Source organism: Rattus norvegicus, chromosome 7 (genome assembly GCF_036323735.1).
Source record: "Rattus norvegicus strain BN/NHsdMcwi chromosome 7, GRCr8, whole genome shotgun sequence".
NCBI lineage: Eukaryota > Metazoa > Chordata > Mammalia > Rodentia > Muridae > Rattus > Rattus norvegicus.
In genome coordinates, this window is record NC_086025.1 from 9,137,532 (window position 1) to 9,163,237 (window position 25,706).

General features: G+C 50.9%; 1 protein-coding gene and 1 long non-coding RNA gene across 2 annotated transcripts; one reads left to right on the forward strand and one right to left on the reverse strand.

The window, feature by feature from the left end:
- The first annotated feature begins 953 nt into the window (after nucleotides 1-953).
- On the forward strand, nucleotides 954-24,718 carry Atcay (ATCAY kinesin light chain interacting caytaxin). Its single transcript, NM_001040190.1, is given in 13 exon segments — nucleotides 954-1,379; nucleotides 6,431-6,557; nucleotides 11,384-11,442; nucleotides 14,849-15,070; nucleotides 17,039-17,224; nucleotides 17,493-17,595; nucleotides 17,789-17,920; nucleotides 18,696-18,782; nucleotides 19,561-19,659; nucleotides 20,101-20,136; nucleotides 22,177-22,251; nucleotides 22,539-22,571; nucleotides 23,582-24,718. Coding segments are annotated over 12 exon segments (1,119 nt in total). The 5' UTR covers nucleotides 954-1,379; nucleotides 6,431-6,480; the 3' UTR covers nucleotides 23,592-24,718.
- LOC134479805 (uncharacterized) lies at nucleotides 16,580-22,908 on the reverse strand. The gene is made up of 2 exons (XR_010053552.1): nucleotides 20,082-22,908; nucleotides 16,580-19,710 (listed from the first exon to the last, which is right to left on the reverse strand). It is a non-coding gene; the product is annotated as an uncharacterized LOC134479805 (long non-coding RNA).
- Nucleotides 24,719-25,706: the final 988 nt, after the last annotated feature.

A 25,706-nucleotide genomic window follows, 5' to 3' on the forward strand; every position in this document is an offset into this window, starting at 1 on the left:
AGATCCTTCTCTGCTTTCTTTTACCTCTGGTAACGTCTGGAAACCGACCGCAGTTCCCAGCTGCTAAATCAAATTGCCAGTTTACTCTTCATTTCCCCCAGAACCACTCACGCCCTCAGATCCTCGGGGAGGGGGGGATTCTCGTGAGTCTCCATCCCTTGACCACGCCCCCAGACCATCACTGGGGAATTCTGGGCGGGGCTTCACCTCGATCCGCCCCCCACTACTCTCTTTATGTTGGTGGGATGTGTGTGCATGTGTCAGCGCACATGCAGAGGGCAGAAGTTGACATCAATGGCTCTCCGACTGCTTTTCAGTTAGCCCCAACTTCTACGCCTTCCTGACACGTCCACGCACACCCGCCGAACTATCCCCCATGACCCCTCGTCTCACTTCTGAGTCTCATTAAATTGCCAAGCTGAACTTAGGCTCACTCTGTAGTCCGCCCTGGCTTTGAACTTGCAATCCCCCTGCCTCCGCGGTCCCAGTACTCGAGACCAGGATGCAAACTGTCTTTCCATCCGACTGTAGATGCTGTGCTGAGGAGCTGTCCATTTTTCCATCAGGTTCTAGAATTCCTCTGAGCAACTGCAGGGGGCGCTGTTTCCACGGTAGCGCAGACCCAGTGCATCTAAAAAAACAGTCAGCCAGGGCCGCCTCATCCCAACACCCAGTCTTGTCCTGGATGAATAAGGGACCCTTTGACTCACCCTGGAAGGGGGATCTGGAAACCTCCATTTCTCTTCCCTCAAAGATGGTTTCAAGGGCGTCTCTTTTCCCTATACCAAAGAGCCCTGCAGGCTCCCCGCCCCCATCCCGTAAGAGCCAGGCCACGACTCCGTTTATTTTTATTTATTTTCTCTTGTGGTTTTGCATAAGTGAGATGCACCATCTCAGAGATTTTCTTTTTCTTCTTCTTCTTCCTTTTTTTTTTTTTTTGCACCCGCTCTGGTCTGGGCATGGCTGAGAGAGATGCTTTCCCCTCAGCCAATGGGAAGAGGAGGATGCAGGTAGGGATGCTGGAGCTGTCTATCAGGCCTGAGCCCGCCCCCTGCACACAAAAGCAGCTTCCTTCACTATCTGAGGGCAGACAGAGCCTCAGCCATCAGAAAGGGAAAAGCCAGAGCCGCAGCAGGCCTGGGCCGCGATGGCGGGGGACACGGAGACTAAAGGGGGACAGGGGTGCTGCTACTAACCCACGGCGCCGCCTTCTACAGCTGGGCCTCACAGGTGTGCGTGGCCACGTCGCCCTGGGTGACCTTCTTCGGATGTGGACTTGGCCCTGAGCATCCTTCCGCCAGGCCCCTCGCCTGGGTACCACCAAGAAATGCCCGCCTTTGTGTCCGAGTGACAGCGCACGGGCAGCCGCCGCCACCGAGGTGAGTGGGCCTTTTGCAAACTGGAAATTTAAATTGTCATTTGTCCCTTCCTTCCAGCCCAGGTGTGGAAAGGTTTACTGGGGAGACGCTGGCGGCACCCCAGCGCAGATACTGCGCCAGCCAGAAGGGTCGGGGGTGGGGTGAGGGAACGCAGAGCCCAAGGATTAGAGCCCCAGTTCTTGGCAGAGCATCCTGAGGGCGGTAAACCTCCCATCCGGTGTCGGGTGTTTTCTATTTATAACCCTGCCTGCGGCTCGGAGAAATCAGCACTGCATATACATTAAAAAGGGTGGGTTCTTAGCAGCATGGCCACCGGCCGGGACCTGCACTGTTTATCCTGGATTTTGGGGGGTTCCTGGTCCCTCACTGTCACCTGGCATCTACTGGACACCCACCACACCCAGGTCTAGGAAGTGTGTAGATGAGAGGGGTCCTTTCCTGCTCATGAGGGTCACGGAGGACCCATGTCACCTCCCTGCACAGACACAATGGATTTGACTCAGCGCTTGGGGAGGCCAGCTGCTCACCCCAGGTTTGAGACACACTGGGGGACAGATTTTTTTTTTCTCCTGCTGTGTCTCACTGTCTTCTTCATGAATGAGTGATGACATTCAAGTGGGCCCCGCCTCCTCCGGACTCCAAGTCTCCCAGGCACCTCTCAGCTGCTGGCCATCATCTACTGGCTGCTGGAGACACACCCTAGACACCAGCCATACATGGCTGTGTGAGCATTGATTGCTAGGCTGGGCAGTGGCCCTTGTCATCGGATCAGGGAACTGACTAGGGGTGACTTGGTAGTAAGCCCTGGACCCTGGAATCCTGTTGTCAACATAGAAATAAGAAGAAAGATATGATGTAGCAGACATGGTCCTGTGGGTGCCAGGGTTTGGTTTGGGGGCATCCCTAGTTGTGTGTGTGTGTCTGTCCTCCCAACACTGGCTGCCAACACGAAGTGCTTCATCTGACAGTCTGGGGAGTCTCCATGGCAGCACAGCACCATGCTGTCCAATGCCTTGCTGGTGAGGGAGGTGGAGGAACCGTCCCAGTTGTAACTACTGGTTCACAAACCAGACAGAGGTGCAAGGGCTCACCTTGTAACAGGAGTTTGATCTGCAGCACTTGCAGAAAAAGCCCCCCACGGTGGCTTCTGGGTGCACAGAGCTGAGCCAGTAAAGACCTGTTTGGCTTGAGTTTGCTGGGGACCCACATAGTGGAAGGAGAGACCCAAGACCTCCACGTTGTCCTCTGACCCCCTTGAACAGTCAAAGAAGTACAAACACAGCACACTGTCAAAATAGATAACTAACTGTAAAGGTGACCAAGTTGGCAATGTACACCTTTAATCCTTGCACTTGGGCTGGGGTGGGACCATATAGTGAGGTTCAGGAGAGTCAGGGCTACACAAAGAAAGACACACGCATGCACACACGCACGTGCACACACGCATGCACACATACACGCACGCGCACACACACACAGTTGGGGCTGGAAGGGAGGTGGCTCAGTAGTTGGAACACTGGCTGATCTTGCAGAAGACCTGCTCCAGATCAGACACCTCCTCTCTTGCCCTTCAAAGGTACAAGGCATGCACACAATGCATAGATATCTATGGAGGCAAAATAGATACACAAAATAAGTCTGGAACTAAAAAAGGGTCCCAGCCCTAGGGAAGCAGAGACTGGAGGGTACCTGGACTGGTGCAGAAAGCCTCTGCCTCAAAATGAACAGCAGAGAGTGACAAAGACACTAGTATTGACCTATAACCTCCATCTACACGTGCACACCATGCACACACACAAGCCAATGATTTTATGGAGTGTGGGAATGAGGAGTGACAGGCTCAGGGGACACCCCAAAAGTCATGACTTATCCAACTACTAACAGACAGAGAAACTGAGGCACTGACAGAATGTGGAGGTCAGGACCTAACCTGGCAGTCAGTTCTCTCTTCCACTGTGTGGTTCTGGTACCTGGTCTTTGCTTCTTTGTGGGTTCTCTCTTTACCTTTTGTCCCCCCAATTTCACAACCCCTTCCCCCATCACTAGATAGAAGAGAAACAAAGTAACAGTGGAGACAAGAATGAGGAAAATCCTTCCTTTTCCTTCTTCTTCAACCCTGGCTACTAACAAACCACAAGGCACCCATCCTGTCTCAGCGCCCTAGCATTTATGTGTCCTCTGAAAAGTCCCCAGAATTCCAAAGGTCACACAATCACAGAAACTGTCTGCAGCTGGCAAAACCACGCCTCTGCTAGAGTACGAGGCAAATCATAGTCAGCTGCTGCGGACAGTCTGAAGCAGCCCCACATCCCACACCTGGTATTAAAATGAAAGCATATACTCAAATATTTCTCTGTTTCTCAAAGAGCCAAAATCCCAGAACTCTCAGCACACCCCCCCTTTTAAAAGACTTACTTATTTTATGTGAGCACACTGTCTTCAGACACCCCAGAAGAGGGCATCAGATCCCATTACAGATGGTTGTGAGCCACCATGTAGTTGCTGGGACTTGAACTCAGGACCTCTGGAAGAGCAGTCAATGCTCTTAACCACTGAGCCATCTCTCCAGCCCGCAGGCTTTCATTCCACAATGTTAACACAGCCTTATAATACATAGGCTGATTTAATTCCACAGTTTCATTTTTCTGTAACCCAGTGTCTCTCGGCTGCTTTCTTTTCTTTTTTCTTTTTTTTTTTTTTTTTTTGGTTCTTTTTTTCGGAGCTGGGGATCGAACCCAGGGCCTTGCGCTTCCTAGGCAATCGCTCTACCACTGAGCTAAATCCCCAACCCCACTCTCGGCTGCTTTCTTATTAACATTCATAAAATTTAAAGTAAGCAGAACACTATCAACTCTATATCTTAGATTTAAAGTTTTTTTCTTTTTGTTGTGTGCTATTCCTTGACTGAAATGGCCTGTAGTTTTTGTCACAGGGCCTCAAACCAGGTCCCCAAGGCCATGTCTCAATGGTAAGAAATTGCCTTGAATATCTCTCTTGGATCTATACTCACTGGTCCAATGGCAACCCTATCACATTGCCTGCATACGCCTGGAAGCCTAGGTCTTCTTCCTAGTTTTTGTTTTTTGTTTTTTGTTTTTTGTTTTTTTTTTTTTTAGCATTGCCCTTAGAGATGTCTTGTTCCAGAGAATAATTCCATTTTCAGTAGCCCAGTTATTTAAAATTTGTTTCACATAAGGCAGATGCATCCCACATGAAACCATAGCCTCTTTAAAAGGCCTTAGGTGTATCGTTTCTGTAGGACGCCATCCCATCTCATCATAACTGTGTTCCCACCATTAGCAGGCATGCGCTGTATGAGCACTGGAAAAGCTGATGGTGGTCTCCTAACCCCAGGCCACCCCTTCCCTAACTCTCCCATCAGCCTGTCTTCCTGCTTTTCCAGCTCCTCTCTGACCGGACCTTCTCCTGGTGAAGTTGTTTCCCCCTTTTCACCTGCGGAAACACCTGCCTGCTCTCCCAGTCACCCAGACGGAGCCTTGTTCTCTCTCTGGTGCTCCTTGATTCCCAAGTGCTGCCATCTCCACCCTCAACCTCTCCAGCTGCACCCCGAACTCTGCAACCCTTTCAGAAGAGTAGAGTGACCCCTTCTGTTATTCCATTTCAGCCATGTTGTAGCTGCTGTTTCTCAGGCCCCCCCATTTCCACCTGCAATTTTCCCAACCTTTGTTTGAAACAATATAAAAAAAAGAAAAAAGAAAGAAAAAGAAAAAAACCCCAGAAAATCCCCTCTGGGAGCAAAGCAGGGGACATCCCAGTGGTAGCAGCTGCAATAAATGTTTTGTTGACATCTTGAGAAAAAAAAAAACCCAAACATTTCTTCATTCCCTGCTGTTCCCTTGCAGCATTTGGAATCAATGTTTCCATTTTTTCTTTATAGAGCCCCACCCTGGGCAACACTTGTAGCTGGCCTTTGCTACTTTGTAGGTTTTCTTTTCCCCACTCCTTAGGCAGCATAGCCGTTTCATCCCATCAGTACCAGAGAAAGAAGGATAGAGGGGGGAGAGAGAGAGAGGGAAAGAGAAGAGAGAGATCCCTGAATCGAATTTCTTTCTTTTTGCTTCTTTTTTGACCACGACTACTAACAAACCTCACCCCATCCATCCTGTCTCAGGGTCCTAGCATTTATATGTCCTCTGAAAAGTCACCAGAATTCCAAAGGTCGCACAACCACACAAATTATCAATAGCTGGGAAAACCACACCTCTGCTAGAGCACGAGGCAAATTACAGTCAGCTGCTCCAGATGGTCCGAAGCAGCCCCACATCCCGCACCAGGGATTAAAGGAAAAACATACTTTTACAACATTTCTCTGTTTCCCAAAGAAACCAAAATTCCAGAATTCTTACTATAGTTCTTTTTAAAAAGATTTATTTATTTTATGTATGAGTACACTGTAGCTGTCTTCAGACACAGCAGAAGAGGGCATCAGATCCATTACTGATGGTTGTGAGTCAACATGTGGTTGCTGGGATTTGAACTCAGGACCTCGGGAAGAGCAGTCAATGTTCTTAACCACTGAGCCATTTCTCCAGCCCTTACTATAGTTCTTATGATTGGACTGTGGATCCAATAGAAGCTGGTCAAAGAGAAGTTCCTTTTTTTTTTTTTTTAAAGCGCTGATCACAATGGGAAAATGACCCTGACAGTCATTCATACTATGAATGAGGTTGGTGGGTTTTGTTTCTTTGGTTTTTCAAGCTTTCCCTGTGTATCCCTGGTTGTCCTGGAAGTTGACCTTGAACTCAGATCCGTCTGCCTCTGCCTCTGCCCCCTCTTCCAGTTGGCTGTGTTTTAGGCTTTTTTGGTTTGGTTTGGTTTTTATTCCTCCACAGTTGAGGTTGGTGGAAAAGGAGGGGGAATGAGTTAGCCTGAGTTTATACACAGGAGGAGATGACCTAAGTCCCGTGTGTGCTCATCTGTGAACTAGAATTCTACTTCAGTCAAAGCTCCACACAGACGCGTGTCGCGGGTGGGAGGCTGCAGTCATGGCTGTCTAGTTCAGTCTGTTCTTTTTTTTTTTTTTCCCCCAGATCATCTTCTGGGTCACCCAAGCCTCCAGTCGGCTTTCTTTCCAGCTCTCATGGGGACCACAGAAGCTACATTACGAATGGAAAATGTGGACGTGAGGGATGAATGGCAGGATGAGGATCTGCCCAGGTGAGGGCGCCAGCGTCCCTGTCATCAGGTCCCCGGGTCACTCCTGGCAGCAACAGCAATTGTTGCTGATGGTGTCAGAGTCTTCTGGAAGCACTTCTACCAAGACTACCAGACAGGGAATTCTTGTAGCCAGGCTGGGTGTGTTGACCAAGGCTCACAGCTCAGCTCTCCACAGAGGGAGCCAGAGAAGTAGTTCAGGCTAACCTGAGCTGCCTGCAGAGCAAGACCCTGTGTCAAATAGCAGAGGAGCTTGGTTAGGAATGGAGCCCCACCTGAAATCTCCCCTTGAGTGTCTAGGGGCGTGGTCAGAGTAAAACCCCAGCCTAGAGTCCCCCAGTGAGGGGACAGGGGTGTGGTAGAGGTGGAGCCCTCACCTGTAATTCTCCCCTACACCCCTCAAAAGCTGGGGCGTGATCAGGGGTGGAGCCCTGCCTAGAATCACCCAGGGAGGGATTTGGGGCGTGGTCAAAGGCAGAATAGCAACTTATAGACTAGCCTGAGATAAATGAAATACTATTTTGAGAGGACTTGAGAGATGGTTCAGTGGTTAAGAGCACTGACTGCGGGGTTGGGGATTTAGCTCAGTGGTAGAGCGCTTGCCTAGCAAGCGCAAGGCCCTGGTTTGGTCCCCAGCTCCGAAAAAAAGAAAAAAAAAGAAAGAAAAAAAGAAAGAAAGAAAGAAAGAAAGAAAGAAAGAAAGAAAGAGAGCACTGACTGCTCTTTTGGAGGTCCTGAGTTCAAATCCCAGCAACCACATGGTGGCTCGCAACCATCTATAATGGGATCTGATGCTCTCTTCTGGTGTGTCTGAAGACAGCTACAGTGTACTCATACATAAAATAAATAAATCTTCAAAAAAAAGAGAGAGAAAGAAATACTATTTTGAAAAAAAACAAGTCTGGGGGAGATGACTTCCAGGGTAAAGTACTTGCAATATATTTCTGAGGATCCAGTTTCAAGCCCTAGAGCCCAGGGAAGAAGCCAAGAGGCCATTTGTGATCTGATCTTGTGGGATCTTGGAGCTTGCCGACCAGACATAGTGTCTGGTCATGCAGACATGGTTATCCTGGCCATTGAGAGGCCCTTTCTCAAGAACAAATGGAGACAAAGTATTGGGGATTGTTTCTAATGCTTCATCTTGTGCTTCCAGAACTGAGGGTCCACGCCCCCAGCTGGCTTCCATCGATAATGAAGAATTGCTGTACAGCCATTGATTGGCTGGGCAGGGAGGCGGGGCGGGACTTTGAATTTGTGCGGGCGGGTGGGAGATGGTGAATCGCTATGACTAGGAGGGATCAGATTTAAGAGCCGCAGGAAAGAACCAGACCAGCCATGGAAGAATTCTGGAAAGTAGCTCTAGGGGACACTCCCCCACTGGATGCGGAGTAGCAGAGATGAAATATAAAATTTAAAAATGTTAATACAGGATTACCAGAGGGGACAGTTTGCTAGACTCTGGGAAACTTAGAAGTGCTTAACCATTGAGCTAGTCAGGGCATATCAAAATTAGCTGGCGAGTGAGTGTGCGTGCCTGCATGTGTGTGTGTGTGTGTGTGTGTGTGTGTGTGTGTGTGTGTGTGTTTCATTTGTGAATCCAGAGAGCTCTTGGGCAGGTGCAGGGCTCATGAGCCCCTCTGGGAGCCAAAGCAGTTTAACTAATTCACCGCTACAACAAAGTGATCGTGGCACTGACTTCCCTAATACACAGAGTTAAAAAACAAATAGGGTCAGGTGGCGGAAAGGCTCGACTTTAATCCCAGCACTCAGGAGGCAGAGACAGAGTTTGGGGCCAGTCTGGTTTACAGAGTGACTTCCAGGACAGCCAGGGCTACATAGAGAAACCCTGTCTTGGAAAACTAAGAAAGAAAGCATATATGTGGAGGTTGGAAGTCCGAGGACCAGGGCAGTGCACCGGCATGCAGGAAGTCCCGACATCCATCCCAGACGCACACAAATTCATGGCTGTCATCCCCTAGCACTCAGAGGTGGAGGCAGAAGGATCATGGAGTCCAATCAAGGTCATTCTTGGATACTTTGGGAGTTCACGGCTCTCCTGAGTTCTGTGAGACTCTTGACAAGAGACAAAAGGCAGAAGTGTGTGTTTCTTTAGAAGCCCCTGAGCCTGGCCCCCTTGGCCAGCAAGTGATGTCCAGCTATGCACAGTCACGGATGTCCTTATCCATGAGACCGTGGCAGTGAGTGTCCCCACCCATCTCCGGATAAATACTCCCTTGTGTCATGCTACATCCATGCCAGCCTGGCACTCGGCCCACCAGGCCTCTGAGGACCCCGGCCCAGCTGCAGCCTCACAGAGATCCCTGTGTGCTGCACAGTCTTTCAGACAGGGAACCACCCAGAGTTGTGTGCTTCCGTCCCCGGAGAGGGAGAGACAGTGAGACAGAGAGACACTTAGAGAGACAGAGACACAGACACAGAGAAGGAGAGGGAGAAAGACAGAGACAAAGACAGTGAGAGACAGAGACAGAGATAGAGAGGCACACAGAGAGAATGAGTGTGTCTGGTTTCACTTTGGTGCAGGGTTTCACATTGCCCAAGCTAGCTTTGAACTATCTCTGTAGCTAAGAAAGCTTTGAACTCTCACTACCCCTGTCTTAGCCCTGGGAACAGGATGGCAGGGAGCTCTCGGCCTGATTGGTTTACAGGAAGCTGGGGACGGAGCCCTGAGAGTCACTCGTACAGGGTTACAGCTCTGGATCTTCCCAGCCTGAAGTCAATTGAGTTCTTGTTTTTGTTTTGAGACAGTCTCACTTTGTAGCCCTGGCTATCCTGTAGCTCTATAGACCAGGCTGGCCTTGAATTCAGAGGTCTGCCTGCCTCTGCCTCCCCAGTGATGGGATTAAAGGTGTGTGCCACCACTGCTTGGTAACATCAATTTTCCAAATTCTCCTCACCTCATTTCTTTAGGGCACATTGAATGTAGTAACACTCTGAAGCCATTACTAAGTATATAAAATAAAAGTCCTGTGGCCATGGCTGCTCTGAGTCTGTGATGGCCAACATGATAAATGGCTAACACAGCCCCTGAGCTGACAGGAGCACAGCAGGTACAGAGGAGAAGCTCTGACCTAAGTGGTGATTCATGACACAAAACAATAGGATTTCATCATGCTACTCACACAATTGAAAACTGACTGGGTGTTTATCTCAAGAATGTTCTGTCTAACGTGTTCATTCCCAGTTGACCCACGGAAAGCAAAACCAGAAAAAGGTAGCTAAGTATCTTTCTCACTTCACTTTCCCATGGTCCCCAGCCAAGCTTCCAGATGATTCTAAATTCACCACTACAGCTATGCTGGCCATCTTGAATGCCTCTCTCCAGTCTCTTGCCTCCCTGAAAAGCTGAGGCTCAGAGGCAGAGGCAGAGGCAGGAGGATCTCTGAGTTTGAACCTAGCCTGGTCTACACAGTGAATTTCAGGGCAGCAGGAATATAAAGAGAAACTCTCTTGCAACAAAACCAAAACCAAAACTGGGGTTACTGCTGGGCTGGCTCAGTGACTAGCTAAGTCACCTGACTCCAAATCCCTAGGGGGCCATGAGCATCTGGGTGAGGCGTGGGCTTCTGACCTCTGTGCTGGGGAGGCAGAGGCAAGGATTTTGGTTCATCAGCACCCAACCTGGACCAACCTCTCTCAGTCCGGTAACTCCAGGGCGACCCTGTCTCAGAGTGCAAGGTTGTTCAGTACTACTTTACCCAGCACTTTGGCGTGGGAGAGCAGCTAAGGAGTTAGCGTCTGGCACACATAGCAGAGGCTGACTCCACAGTCCAGAACTGGCCCAGCTTTTTCACTGCTTACTTTTGAGATAGGGTGTCAGGTAGCCCAGGCTAGCCTATAGTCTCCTATGTAGTTAAGTCCCTTGGACTTCTGTTCATCATCTTCCCAGCCTCACACGAACATGCACATCTTCTTTCATTTTTAATTTTTGTCTTTGAGACAGGGTGTCTCCGTGTAGTCCTGGCTGTCCTGGAACTCACTCTGTAGACCAGGCTGGTTTCAGACTCACAGAGATCTGCTTGCCTCTGCCTCCTGAGTTCTGGGATTAAAAGTGTACGCCACCCCTTCCTGGACTTTAATCTTGAAAATACTTATTTATTCATTTATTGATTGATTGTGGAGACAAGGTCTCGCTGACACCGGGAAGCCAATGTAAGAGGATTGGCTGTTTGGGGCCACCCTGAAGTACAGGCTGCTGCCCTGTGCTGACCACCCCGCCGAGAGCACAAAGTCACTCCATGCAGTGACCCCGAGCCCGGGGGCTCTGTGACCTGCTTCAGGTTTCTCTCTGTGAAATACGTGTCCCACTGTTTCTGAGGGAGCCAGGAGGAGACAGATAGGACCCCCTTCAGGTATCTGTGAGAGGGAGCGTGTGTCGGCTCGAGTAGAGCTCCTGTCCAGAATCCTGCAGTGAGGGGCTGGGGGCTGAGGCATCCTTCCATGTGGATGCTTCTGGAACTCTGTGCTGAGGGAGAGCAGAGGCTGGGGCATTACTGTGTTGATCTGACTGAATTTTCTTTCTTTTCTTGTTTTAAGATTTATTTATTTAATGTATGTGAGTCCACTGTCGCTGTCCTCAGACACACCAGAAGAGGGCATCGGATCCCATTACAGATGGTTGTGAGCCACCATGTGATTGCTGGGAATTGAACTCAGGACCTCTGGAAGAGCAGTCAGTGCTCTTAACCTCCCTGCCTCTCTCTCTCTCCCCCTCTCTCTTTCCTCCTTTGGCTGGACCTGTCACCGTCATTCACCGTTCAATGCATTCCTCCTGCTGTATTTCTGATGCTGGTTCCCGGCGGCTTCCACAGACCGCTCCCAGAAGACACCGGGGAGGATCACCTGGGCGGCACGGTGGAAGACTCCTCCTGTAAGCATGTGGAATGCAGACATGAGGAGCTTGGTTTCAGGGTACTCAGGTGCCTGGGGCTGCCTGCAGGGTGGAGAGTTGGGGGGAGGTACTGTTGTGCACCAAGGCCAACAAGGGTAAGAGCCCACGATTGAGAACTCCCATTTGAAAATGGCACCATGTCTGACTGTGTGTCCTTAAGATGGTTCTCTGATGTCTCTGTCTCTGATCCCCCAGAGATGAAGTGCAGGTGATGTGCTTCCAATCAGGACGCCAGGGGTTGATGGTGGGGTTCTCAGTGCGACAAGCACCTGAGTTCAGATTCCCAAACCCTGGTAGAGAGAGGTCACGCAAGGTAGAGCTTATCTGTGATGGTAGCGCTGCACAGGTGGAGACAGGAGGATACCCAGGACTCATTACCTAGCTGGTCTATCCTAATCACGGATGCCCAGGTTCAGTGAGTGTCCCCATCTCAAAAACCCAAGGTGGCGAGAGACTGAGGAAACTCCTGTGCAGGGCACTGCCCGTGTACCCACACACACCTGCTCACGAATTTTTTTCAGTTACAAAATATATTTATTTAATCCATGTCTGAGCGTGGAGGCATTTGCCTAGAACATGTGAGGCTGAGGCAGGGGGATTTCCTTGGCTGCGCAGGCAGATCAGAATATATGGACGATGAGCTCCTGAGGCCAAGAGAAGAGTTCACCACTAGACGTGTCTTAGTGTTCTATTGCTGTGAAGAGACACCATGGCCTCGGCAATGCTTACTCATAAAGGGAAACATTTAATCAGGGCTGGCTTAGAGGTTTATAGGTTTAGTCCGTTATCATTGTGAGAAGTGTGGCAGCACGCAGGCAGACTTGGTGCTAGAGAAGGAGCTGAGAGTTCTATGTCTTTTTTTTTTTTAAGATGTATTTATTTATTATATATAAGTACACCGTCGCTGTCTTCAAACACACCAGAGGAGTGCATCGGTGCCATTACAGATGGTTGTGAGCCACCATGTGGTTGCTGGGATTTGAACTCAGGACCTCTGGAAGAGCAGTCAGTGCTCTTAACCGCTGAGCCATCTCTCCAGCCCTAGTTCTACGTCTTGATCCATAGGCAAGGGGAGACTGCGAGCCACACTGGGTGGAGCTTGAACACTGGAGACCTTAACGTTCCACCCCTATAGGGACATAACTCCTCCAACAGGGCCACACTACCAATGATGTCCGGCTCTAAGCCTGTGGAGCCATTTTCATGCAAGCCACCAGAGGGCGTAGTCCCTTTTACTCTGGCCAGAGCCATGTGGCCAAAGCTGCCAGTTCTGTGACATGCTGGGGCTGGAACATGGTTCCCTTGTTCTGTTACATTATCACCAGCTTTCTGCTCTCCAACTCCTTCACTGGCTAAGCTTGGCTGTCCTGGAACTTGCTCTGACTTTGAACTCAGAGATCTGCTTGTCTCTCTCCTAAGCACTGGGATTAAAGGTGTGGACCACAAAACCTGGTTCAAGTTTTCTTCACTTAGAACTTGCTCTGTCTAAGCTGGCCTTGAACTCAGAGATCTGCTTGTCTCTCTCCTAAGCACTGGGATTAAAGGTGTGGACCACAAAACCTGGTTCAAGTTTTCTTCACTTAGAACTTGCTCTGTCTAAGCTGGCCTTGAACTCAGAGATCTGCTTGTCTTTGCCTCCTGGGATTAAAGGCTTGCACTGCCATGCCTGGATCTAAGCTTAACTGGGTGAATCTTGCCCCAAGGTCACCACTCCCTTAATTCAATTTAATATCCTCCAACACAGGATTCAGCTCCGTTTCCCTTCCTGGAGCCCTTTAAAACTCAAACTATATATTTTATATTTTTCCTTTCTCAGTTTGCTACGATGTTTAGAATGTTCTTCATGAGATTTAACCAGAGAACAAAGTCTATGATGGGCGTCTCTGAGACTTCCTTTGTCAATATAATTAATCTGAGACTCTTCACCTTAGCCGCAGGCAGACTCTTCTGACAAGGGGAAGAAATAGTCTCATTCTTCACCAAAATACCACGAGAACAGTCTCTAGACCACATATTTAAATTCTCCACTGAAACCTCTTAGGCCAGATCCATGCAATTCAAATCACTGTCAGTAACAAAATCTTCCATACTCTTGCTAGGATAGCCCGTTAAGCCTCTACTGCTTTCCAAATCCAAAGTCCCCAAATCCACATTCTTCCAGACAAAAGCATGGTTAGGCCTATGACAGCAATACCCCAGTCCCTGGTACCAACTTCTGTCTTACTACTGTGAACTGACACCATAACCAATGTGATTCTTTTTTTTTTTTTTTAAAGATTTATTTATTTACTATATATGAGTACACTGTAGCTCTCTTCAGATGCACCAGAAGAGGGCATCAGATCTCATTACAGATGGTTGTGAGCCACCATGTGGTTGCTGGGATTTGAACTCAGGACCTCTGGAAGAGCAGTCAGTGCTCTTAACCTCTGAGCCATCTCTCCAGCCCTACATCTTTTTTTTTTTAAGATGTATTTATTTATTATATATAAGTACACCGTCGCTGTCTTCAAACACACCAGAGGAGTGCATCGGTGCCATTACAGATGGTTGTGAGCCACCATGTGGTTGCTGGGATTTGAACTCAGGACCTCTGGAAGAGCAGTCAGTGCTCTTAACCTCTGAGCCATCTCTCCAGCCCACCAATGTGATTTTTTTTTCTTTTTTTCAGAGCTGGGGACTGAACCCAGGGCCTTGTGCTTGCTAGGCAAGCGCTCTACCACTGAGCTAAATCCCCAACCCCACCAATGTGATTCTTATAAGGACAAGATTTGATTGGGGCTGACTTACAGGTTCAGAGTCCATTATCATCAAGATTGCAGCATGGAGCTGAAAGTTAGTTTTGCATGTTCATCTGAAGGCTGCTAGAATGAGGGTGTTAAAGCCATGTCTATAGGGCCACACCTACTCCAACAGGGCCACACCTTCTTTTTAAAATTAATTAATCTATTTTATTTATGTGAGTACACTGTTGCTGTCTTCAGACACACCGGAAGAGGGCATTGGATCCCGTTACATATGGCTGTGAGCCACCATGTGGTCGCTGGGAATTGAACTCAGGACCTCTGGAAGAGCAGTCAGTGCTCTTAACTGCTGAGCCATCTCTCCAGCTCAGGGCTACACCTTCTAATAATACCACTCCATCACACCAACAAAAACCAGGATTATTACAACAATAAGGAGGGAGTTCCACCCCTGACCATTCCCCAACCCTCACTGGATGGTCCTAGGCAGGGGCTAGCCCTGGGGTCCAGCACTGGAAGGTGGACACCAGGAGTTCAAGGCCATCCTCTCTACACAGTGAGTTTGAGGTCAGCCTGTGCTTTACAACACCCTATCTTGTGGCAGGGAGAGTGAGCTCTCTTTCTTGCTTGTGGCCTGGCAGCTCCTCCCTCCACCCTAAACCTGAGTGGAGCACATCGGAAGAGAAAGACGCTGGTGGCCCCAGAGATCAACATCTCTCTGGACCAAAGTGAGGGCTCTCTGCTGTCTGATGACTTCCTCGACACCCCTGATGACCTGGACATCAATGTGGATGACATTGAGACGCCAGATGAAACTGACTCTCTGGAGTTCTTGGGAAATGGCAATGAGCTTGAGTGGGAAGGTAATGGTGGGCGCTGCCCTGCCCAGCCTCCCCTCCCCACCCTCCACCCCCACCCCCCATTTCACTTGGCCTCTTTCAGCCTCAGTGGCCACTTTCTCACAGTGGTTCCCACAGACGAACAAGGTCCAGAGGGACCCTATCCACAGAGTTGCAGAGGGCAGAGGGAACTAGATGTCAACAGAAGGTTCTAGAATGGGGTTCAGTTAAGCACGGAGCCTTGTAAACCAGGGGATGGACGGCCGCATATCCCAGACATCAGTTAGAAATCGACCCATGTGCAGGGGCGTGTCTTCTCGCTTAGCACCTGCAGGGCCCAGGAGGATGACTGAGCAGGGTTCAAATAGTCTGGAGCGGGGCAGCTGGGGAGAGCTATACCCTCGGAGGCCCTTTTAATTTTATTTATCTTTATCTATTCATTTGCTTTTTCCTTGACGCAGTGTTTCTCTGTGGCCCTGGCTGTTCTGGAACTCACTCTTTAGACCAGGCTAGCCTCCAACCCACGGAGATCTGCCTGCCTCTGCCTGTCAAGTGCTGAGATTCAAGTCGGCCTGATTTATGTCTCAATATTGTTTCTTTTTCTTTTTCTTTTTTTTTTTCGGAGCTGGGGACCGAACCCAGGGCCTTGCACTTGCTAGGCAAGCGCTCTACCACTGAGCTAAATCCCCAACCCTTGTTTGTTTGTTTGTTTGTTTGTTTTTTGTTTTGTTTTTTTTTTAAGAGCAAAACAGTTCCCCAGCTCTGAAAAAAAGAAAAAAAAAAAGAAGAAAAGAAAAAGAGCAAAACAGTGATTGGGGTCTGATGAGGCTTGGGTGGTGATTGGGGTCTGATGGCCCTCTGAGTGGTGGCTGAGTCAGGCTTAGGTGCCGTCTTGGCGGCTTCCCATGGGAGATGGCAATGTAGCCACAGCAAGTCACAGTTGCTCTCCATCATGGCCGGAATGGAGGCCCGAGACCGAGGCAGCTGACCGTGGTGCCTACCAGGAGCTCAGCTCCCTTCTCTCTCTTCAGTCCAGGGCTCCAGTGCCTGGGATGGCGGCCACATTCAGGGTGGGTCTCACCACCTTTTGGCATGTGAGGTTACACACCCAGCCTTAAGATTTTAGAATGGTGGGTTGGGGATTTAGCTCAGAGGTAGAGCGCTTGCCTAGGAAGCGCAAGGCCCTGGGTTCGGTCCCCAGCTCCGAAAAAAAGAACAAAAAAAAAAAAAAAGATTTTAGAATGGTGTCCAGTGTTTCTGACAGGATGCAGGGCTGAACCCTGGGCTTCGTGTGTGCTGGGGAATTATGGCGGGTGCTCCCAGGATTCCAGACGCTGCCATGTTCACAATTGACACTGACCAGTGTGTGTGTGTGTGTGTGTGTGTGTGTGTGTCTGTCTGTCTGTCTGTCTGTCTGTCTGTCTGTGAGCGTGTGTGTCTGTCGGACTCTCTGTGTCTGTCTGTCCGTCTCTGTGTGCATGTGTGCTTGTGTGTGTCTGTCTGCCTGTCTGTGTGTGTGTATGCGTGTGTGCGTGTGTGTGTGTGTGTCGGTCTGTCTGCCTGTCTGTGTGTGTGCGTGTGTGTCTGTCTGTCTGTCTCTGTGTGCGTGTATGTGCGTGTCGGTCTGTCTGCCTGTCTGTGTGTGCGTGTGTGTCTGTCTGTCTGTCTCTGTGTGCGTGTATGTGCGTGTCGGTCTGTCTGCCTGTCTGTGTGCTTGTGTGTGTCTGTCTGCCTGTCTGTGTGGGTGTGCGTGCATGCGTGTGTGTCTGTCGGTCTGTCTGTCTGTCTGTCTGTGCATGTGTGCTTGTGTGTGTCTGTCTGCCTGTCTGTGCGTGTGTATGTGTGCGTGTATGTGCGTGTCGGTCTGTCTGCCTGTCTGTGTGTGTGCGTGTGTGTCTGTCTGTCTCTGTGTGCGTGTGTGCATACATGTCTGCAGGGAAGGCATGCTGGGACAAGACACATGGATTCACATTCCCCCTGACCCTCTGGCAGATGACACCCCAGTGGCCACCGCTAAAAACATGCCTGGTGACAGCGCAGACCTGTTTGGGGACGGCTCTGGGGAAGACGGCAGTGCAGCCAATGGCCGTCTGTGGCGGACTGTCATCATCGGGGAGCAGGAGCATCGCATTGACCTGCATATGATCCGGCCCTACATGAAGGTGGTGACCCACGGAGGTGCGCTGGCCCCGGGACCCTCTCCTCCCATGTCACCTGGGAGCACACAGTGACTCGGTTTCCATCAGAGGTCTGTGGACCTCGGGCTCACCTAACGGGTGGAAACATTGAGCCCTCTCAAGTTTCAGGTTCCACAGATGACTGACCACACACTGGGGTGCTTACGGTGGTGGGCACCATTCCCCCTACCAGCTGGCACTGCTCAGGGAGTGGGGGGACACGATCTAGCCTGGGCTACTGTGGCACTCACCAGGACGCCTCTTCCCAGGATACTACGGAGAAGGTCTCAACGCCATCATCGTCTTTGCGGCCTGCTTCCTGCCAGATAGCAGCTCTCCAGACTACCACTACATCATGGAGAATCTCTTCCTGTAAGTTGGTGCCCCCAACCCAAAGGGGAGGCAGAAGGTAGTTGGAACTCTGTGAGTTTCAGGCTAGCCTGGTCTACAAAGCAAGACTCTAAGGCAGATGGGAATACTGAGCACAGAGATAACACTGGGGTCCCACACAGGTCCTAACCCTCGGTGTCCCCACATGCAACACCATTTTCAACTCCGTGGGCAGGTACGTCATCAGCAGCCTAGAGCTGCTAGTGGCTGAGGACTACATGATCGTGTACCTGAATGGTGCCACGCCCCGGAGGAGGATGCCGGGCATTGGCTGGCTGAAGAAGTGTTACCACATGATTGACAGGAGGTGAGAATTCTGGGGTGGGGTGGAGTGGGGCGGGGCACTGAGGCAGGAAGTTTAACCAGCAACAGCGTTCTTAATCAGTCCAGGGAGCAGAAGCCCAAGGCCAAGGTGGAGAAAACTTTGAAGGAGTCCTGCCAGTAGCTGTTGGTGGCTGATGACTCTAGGGACCACTGGATAGTGTGTGGCCTTCTGTGTCTGATCTGTGTCTCAGAGAATTGAGTCCTCAAGTGTCAACCTCTCTAGAGAGGCAACAGGAGGAAGGCCTTTCCCTTTTCATGGCTGAATAATATTCCAGCCAGTGATCAAGTTGTATTATTTCTGTCTGTCTATCTGTCTGTCTGTCTGTCTGTCTGTCTGTGAGTGAGTGAGTTCTGGGCTCTTTTCGCTTTTGAGTTTCCTGAATAGCTTCCAACAGATTTTTTTTTCTTTTTTCTTTTTTTCAGAGCTGGGGACCGAACCCAGGGCCCTGTGCTTGCTAGGCAAGCACTCTACCACTGAGCTAAATCCCCAACCCCCCAACAGATTTTTAAAATCCGAAAGCACTTCCTAGAATTCAGGACTGTACAGTGTGGCCCTCCTGCTGTCTGGTGTTGACACATCCCAAGGTTTCTAAATCTGTTCAGCTGGAAGGCCCGCTCTGCAGTGTGAGGGTGCAGCCTATTAAGCGGTCTTGGGATGACAGGCTACGGAGAGAAGGAGGCAACTGGTCTACCTTGTCTCCATCAGGCTCCCACACCCCAAACCTGTGAAAATGGCTTCCTTTTTCCTCTCCCCACAGACTGAGGAAGAATCTAAAGTCCCTGATCATCGTCCACCCCTCCTGGTTCATTCGCACCGTGCTGGCCATCTCCCGGCCCTTCATCAGGTAGGACATGGTGACTGTCCTAGTTAGGACTCCGGTCTGGCCGCTGTGCCCTGGGTGCATGTCTGAGGGTCAGTGGATTTCCACCCACCACTTTGTCTTCATAGCCTGAGATTCATGGAACTGGCCAGGCCTGCAGTTGGAGACACAGTGATCCTCCTATCTCAGTCTCTCCAGCTCTGGGGTTATAGCTGTAACCCCATCTGGTGTCTTATGCATCTCCTGTAGATTTGAACTTGTCTTGGTGCTTGCACAACCGAGTCATCTGTTCTGACCCTCGTTGCTTTTAAAACTGGGTTAGGATAGGTCAGTGTTAAAATGGCAATCCTCCTGCCTCAGTTCTTTGAGTGCCAGGATTGCCAGCATGTACCACCAGGCTAGGGGGAGAATTTTCTTTCTTTAAAATAAGGATTCATCCAAAGGGCTGTCAGGATGACTCTGTGGGTAGAGGAGCTTGCTGCCAAGCCTGACAGCCTGAGTTCAATACCTGAGACCGAATGTTAGACTGAGGGAGTCGACTCCCTCAAGCTGTCCTCTTGACTTTTATTTGTGCACACATGGTAAGTAAATGTTTCTTTAAAAAAAAACACATCTGAAGTGTTTGTCATTCATCACAGTCCACACCGACCACTGGAACAATCCATGGGAAAAGTCTGGGGAGGAGACTGAGGCAAGAGGGTTGTGGGTTCGAGGCCAGCATGGGCAACTTGGCGGGCTGGGTGTGGCATGGCCTGGCTTTGTCTGGTGACCCCTTGTTTGCACTCTCATTCCCATCCATCAGTGTCAAGTTCATCAGTAAAATCCAGTATGTGCACAGCCTCGAGGAGCTGGAGCAGCTCATCCCCATGGAGCACGTGCAGCTGCCAGCCTGTGTCCTGCAGTGAGTGTCCTTCTGGCCTCTAGGGTCCCCGAGTTTGGGGGTTACTTAGCACTATGGTGGAGGGGATGACAGCTCAGTGGTCATTGCACCCGCTCCTCCATCAAAGGACAGAGGTTGGGTTCCCAGCACCCACATGGTGCCTCACAAACACCTGTTACTCCAGCTCCAGGGCCCCGACGCCCCCTCCTGGCCACTGTGGGAACTGCATGCTAAGCACACTCAAATATATTAGTTAAATAAATCCAATTAAAAATTACATGTTACAGAAAACTGGCCATTGAAACCTCATCTCAACACACAGTTCAGCCAATCCCACACTGAAGCTTGGTCCCTCTCCATATCCCCAGTCCCCATTGCCTAGCCTCTGTGGCCCTTACAGCTCTGGGCAAGGCCCTACCCTCCCTGAGTATCACTCACTGTACCTGTGTTTCTTTCCCTCAGATATGAAGAACAGAGACTCCGAGCCAAGAGGGAGAGGTCAGTGTGCACAGCCTCCTGACAGGGCCGGGGATCTGAGTGCTGGCTTGGTGGCTTCTGTCGCTGGCGACTCACTGCTCGACTCCACCTTTAGACGTAGAGACAGGGGGCTGGGGATTTAGCTCAGTGGTAGAGCGCTTACCTAGGAAGCGCAAGGCCCTGGGTTCAGTCCTCAGCTTCGGAAAAAAGAACCAAAAAAAAAAAAAAAAAAAAGACGTAGAGACAGCTAAGGGGGGATGGGTAGTGCTGGCAGGCTAGTGTGAAGACCTGAGCTCAGATTCCCGGCATCCATGTAACATGTCTGGCAAAGCTGTGTCAATCTGTAAAAAAACGAGGGAGCCAGAGACCGATTTTTGGGACTCACAGGTCAACCAGTCTATCTGAAGCAGCAAGCTTGGGGTTCAGTGAGCTATCCCATCTAAAAGAGGTGGACTGGGCCAGTGAGATAGCTCAGCCTGCACTGGGGCTGCTCCCGGGCCTGACAACCTGAATTTGCTCTCTAGGACCCGTATGGTGGAAGGAAACATGACTGCCATGCAAGTCGTCCTATGACCTTCACATATGCACCCTTATACACACAAAAGGTCTGGGCTCTCACACCAGGTCTCCGGAAGTCCTTGAGATACACGTGCATTAGCAAGACCAGATGAGCTACACGACTCTGGCAACCTTGTATTCGTAACGGGAACAGGGCTTGCTTGAAGAAACATTTTCTGACCAGTAGTTATCCCTGAACTCTGTCTTCAGCACTTTTAACGGAGGGTAGTTAAAAATGAGCAAAAGAAAGACAGAAACAAAGAAGACTGTTAGCTACTATTTCTCTGTTGTGGATGTGGGTGTGCAAGCCATGGCACTCGTGCGGAGATCACTTGAGCGGAGTCAGTTCTCTTTCCATCCAATGGGAATTGAACTTGGGTCATTAAGACTTGGCTGCAAGCCCCCTTACCTTCTAAACCATGTCGCTGGGCCCCACTTCCCTCATTTATGTTGAAAGCCTTACTCAACTCAGAGCACAAACAGGGTGACCCCAAAATTCGTATTCATACAAATAACGTTGGCTGTGCCCTGGGTCTCAGGCATGGGAGTCCCCTAAGGACCCACTGGCTTGGCCACACACAGTCACATACCACACAACTGCCAGACCTTGAGAACTAGGTGTGAGGCCCTTGTGTGTTCATCTTTGTTGTTTCTCTCACTGGCCTGTCACCAGTGTACAGCAGAGCAGTCACTGGGCTGTGCTGCCTCTGATCCCCACTTTGGAACTTCCCATCCCACACGAAGCCCCTCCTCCTGGATGGGGACAAGGGGACGGGGTGTCCATTCATTCCCTGCCCCCATCTCTGCGCCTCTTGTCCAATTTAAACTGCTGGCATGGTGTCAGAACTGTATTCCTCTTCATGCTGGGTAAGAGCCTAGTGATCTCATGGGGGAGGCATTGTAGCAGTGGGTAGAGTCCAGCAGGTCCCCGTGCTGTCCCAGCTGCAGATGTGGTCTCTCCCTGAGCGCGGTGACCCACTTGAGGATATTCCATTTTAACTTTGTTTTTCCTTTTGAGACAAGGTCTCCTTTGGCAGCCCAGGCTGGTCTCCCAATCCAGGCCTCAGTCTCCACAGTGCTGGGCGGCAGATGCTGTGATCAGCAAGGTCGCCTCCTGCTGCCCACATCGTCCAAGTCTGGACCGGGGAGGGCAGCAGCTGGTGCTCAGCTCAATTGGCAGAGTGCTGGCCTTGCTGAGCCTTGTCCCCAGAGCCACATAAACTGATGTGACAGCACTTGGGGTGAGGAGGCAGGAGGACCAGGAGTCTATGGTCATCCTCTACTACATAGTGAGTTCCAGGCTAGCCTGGGCTACATATTTCCTCACTCCTTGCATTATGGGTCACATTTGCCCCATGCTGGATCATCGGTTCCTTCCAACATACCAGGAGGAACAAAATTCTAACATGAGCCCAGGCTGGCAAGGCCAGTTTACTCCTAGAGCCCCAACCTCCACTGCCACCCATCTGCCTCCCATTGTTATTTCACTCTTTCTGTTCACAGCGCTCGGCCACCGCAGCCCGAGTTCCTCCTGCCCAGGTCTGAAGAAAAACCAGAGACTGTGGAAGAAGAGGACAGGTGCGCATGCACAGGACAGCAGGCTGAGACAGGACCCCAGGGGACACTGTGGGAAAACAGGGTGTGACCAGTGCCTTCCCAGGCTCTGTGACACCTGGACAGCCGCCCCTGATTTGTGTCAGTTTGGGTGTGTCCCTTACCCAGCAGGTGCAGACTGACTCCTGCTTCTGCCTGAAAGCGTGAAATGGTGGTGCCATCCTGGGAATGGTTCTGGCCCCAACAAATAAATGAGAATTGCCCAGGGTCACCGACCGACAAATAACACCCTGTCTCCTCCCCACCCACAGGGCAGCAGAGGTGACAGAGGACCAGGAAACGAGGTGGGTATAGCCCAGAGGTCAGCAGATTTCTTGGAAGGTTCTTATCACAGTTCAAATCTGTGTGACTGAACATCTGGTGAACACGTGCAGGTCTTGCCCAAGCAGGACTATAACACTCGGGGTTTCTGCCTCCCACCTGTGGGGCATGTTAGCCAGGACAAGGCTATCGATGAGCAGCTCAGATGCAACTCAGACAACAGATGGACGGATGGATGGATGGGTGGATGGGTGGATGGATGGATGGATGGGTGAGTGGATGGGTGGGTGGGTGGACAGACAGACGGATGGATGGATGAAGGAATGGATGAATGGGTGGGTGGATGGATGGATGGGTGGGTGGATGGATGGATGGGTGGGTGGGTGGATGGATGGGTGGGTGGGTGGATGGATGGGTGGGTGGGTGGATGGGTGAGTGGATGAGTGGATGGATGGACGGACAGACGGATGGATGGATAGATGGGTGGATGGGTGGGTGGATGGATGGGTGGGTGGATGGATGGGTGGGTGGGTGGATGGGTGAGTGGATGAGTGGATGGATGGATGGACAGACGGATGGATGGATAGATGGGTGGATGGGTGGGTGGATGGATGGGTGAGTGGGTGGATGGATGGATGGACAGATGGATGGATGGATAGATGGGTGGATGGATGGGTGGGTGGGTGGATGGGTGGGTGGGTGGATGGACGGACAGATGGATGGATGGATAGATGGGTGGATGGATGGGTGGGTGGGTGAGTGGATGGGTGGGTGGATGGGTGGGTGGATGTTTGGAGTTATTTGTGTGTGTGTGTGTGTGTGTGTGTGTGTGTGTGTGTATGGATGGGTGGACGGGTGGGTGGACGGGTGGGTGGATGAATACATGGGTGGGTCTACATTAGCAATGTTGGCAGCAGCATTCTCCTCTGCTCAGAACCCTTCACAGACAGGTTAGCTCACTCTGAGTCTTCCTGCGGGATTGTGCTTCCCATCTCTGACACAGATCCTACCCTAGTTGTCCTTTGTCCTCCAGCATGTCCTGATTTACCAGAACCTAGAGATGGACAGAGATTTTTCCAGACATCATGTAACCCTCATCAGAAGCCCTGGGAACCCCGACTTCATCGTGCCTCTGCGGCCTGAGGACTCCTGGCTCCATCATGTCCCTCTATGTCCCTCTGCACCCAGGGTCCTCTGGCTGCTTGAATACATTTCACTGTTTTCTTTTGAAGAAAGTGGTACAAGCACATCTTGGAATGGACCAGGTTCTTGACCCTTTCACATTCTGAGCTTGTGGATGTCAAAGCTGGACCTGGGCAGTGACACCCGTGGTTCCTCCTCCAGGCCTCAGCATTCCCAAGATGCCCTTCTCCGTCCCAGCTAGGATAACACAGATGTGTATTTTGGGCTGACCCAATGAGGACTTGGTTGCCACGTGTTATGTCCCTAGCTGGAGCCTCAGGTGCCTGGTGGCCCCGGCTGAGGCTGCATCTGCTTCTCTGTGGAATGTGACGACCTCTCTTCCTGTCACCCCAAGCAGGGCTATGACCATGGACTTTACATCTTCACCTGACATCCCCTGTTCTGCCACTTGATTGTCTTTGGGGGTCTTCAAGCCTGTTGCACATGTATTGATCAGCCTGGTGGCCGCCAAACTGCATCCCAACATTTCCAAGCTCCTTAAAGTAGATGTGACTCCAGATGTTAACTTACGCCTCACTCCAAGGGAAGGAGTTGTGTCCACTTTCCTGTCCCCTGCCCAGTCCAGACTCAGACTCTTGTGCCACCAAGCAGGGGACAGTTTAGTGTCTGAAAGTGACAAGAAAGGTGAAGACCCAAGGCTGCGGGTGCTAGAGATCTGGGGGAGAGCCTAAGACAATGTGTCCCAGTGGGTGGGACACTGTGGCCACCTGATCTCCAAGCTGGATCAAAGCACTCTCTGCCTGGGTGGCTAGATAGTCTGAGCTAATGCGTGGGAGGAGCCTCCTGTCCCCAGGGACATTAGGACTAGGTGACATTTGCAGGGAGGACTCTCCCTGTGGTTCCCTCAAGACTGAGCAGTGGTGGCATATGTGGCATATGCCTTTAATATCAGCACTCAGGAGATGGAGGCAGGGAAAGTTTTGTGAGTTCCAAGACAGCAAAAACTACATAGTGAGACCCTGTCTAGAAAAAAAAAAAGAGACAGGAAGAGAGAGAGAGAGAGAGAGAGAGAGAGAGAGAGAGAGAGACTGCTGTACCTCTCCTCCAAAGCTAGGTTCTGTCCACCCCACTGTGAGGTGTCCCCTCTGATATGTTTCTTGCTTGCTTCTTGGCCTCTGATAGCTGCAGGACAGCGGTTTCTACCTGGAGAGAATCAGAGTGTCCTGCCAACACCATCCATGGATCTGAGCTCTGCCAGAAGCCCCGAGACCCCTACTCTGTGGCCTTGGGAGGGGACCTGAGAGAGTAGTGCAGAACAGAGCTTTTGTTTTGCTTTGAGACAGATTGAGACCAGCCTCAATCAGGATCAAACACCTGATCTTCCTATCTCAGCCTCCTGAGAGCTGAGATGGTAGGTGTATGACCCCAGCTGGGAGCTGAGATGGCAGGTGTGTGGCCCCAGCTGGGAGCTGAGATGGCAGGTGTGTGGCCCCAGCTGGGAGCTGAGATGGCAGGTGTGTGGCCCCAGCTGGGAGCTGAGATGGAACCAAGATGATGCCCTGGGGCCAGGTCCACAGATACCCCCTCTTGGCTTTTTGGAAACAGAATCCTTGATGCTTTTCCTGACTAGGCGGCTGCTGGTGACAGCCCAGGCCTATCATGTGAGGACCTCTGTGGCTGGGATGGATGGATGAACACAACCCTGCTGTTCCCAAAGGTCTGAGGACCTGCCCCCAACACCAGGAAACTCCAATGGGCACATGCTCCACCCACCTCCTTGCTCCATGGCACGCCCACCACCCACCACCCACCGCCCCTTGGGAATCACCAGCACCCACTGACACAGGCAAGCAGAACCCATCAGGGCCAGTGAAGACCCCAAAATAGGAGACCACCACTCCAGATACCTGGGGGACAGTGAGGCAAGAGGCAGATGTACAGCAGCATCATGGCGAAAGGCTGTTTGACTTCTTTACTGAGATTCCCAGGATCCATTTGACAACTGGCCCAGAGCA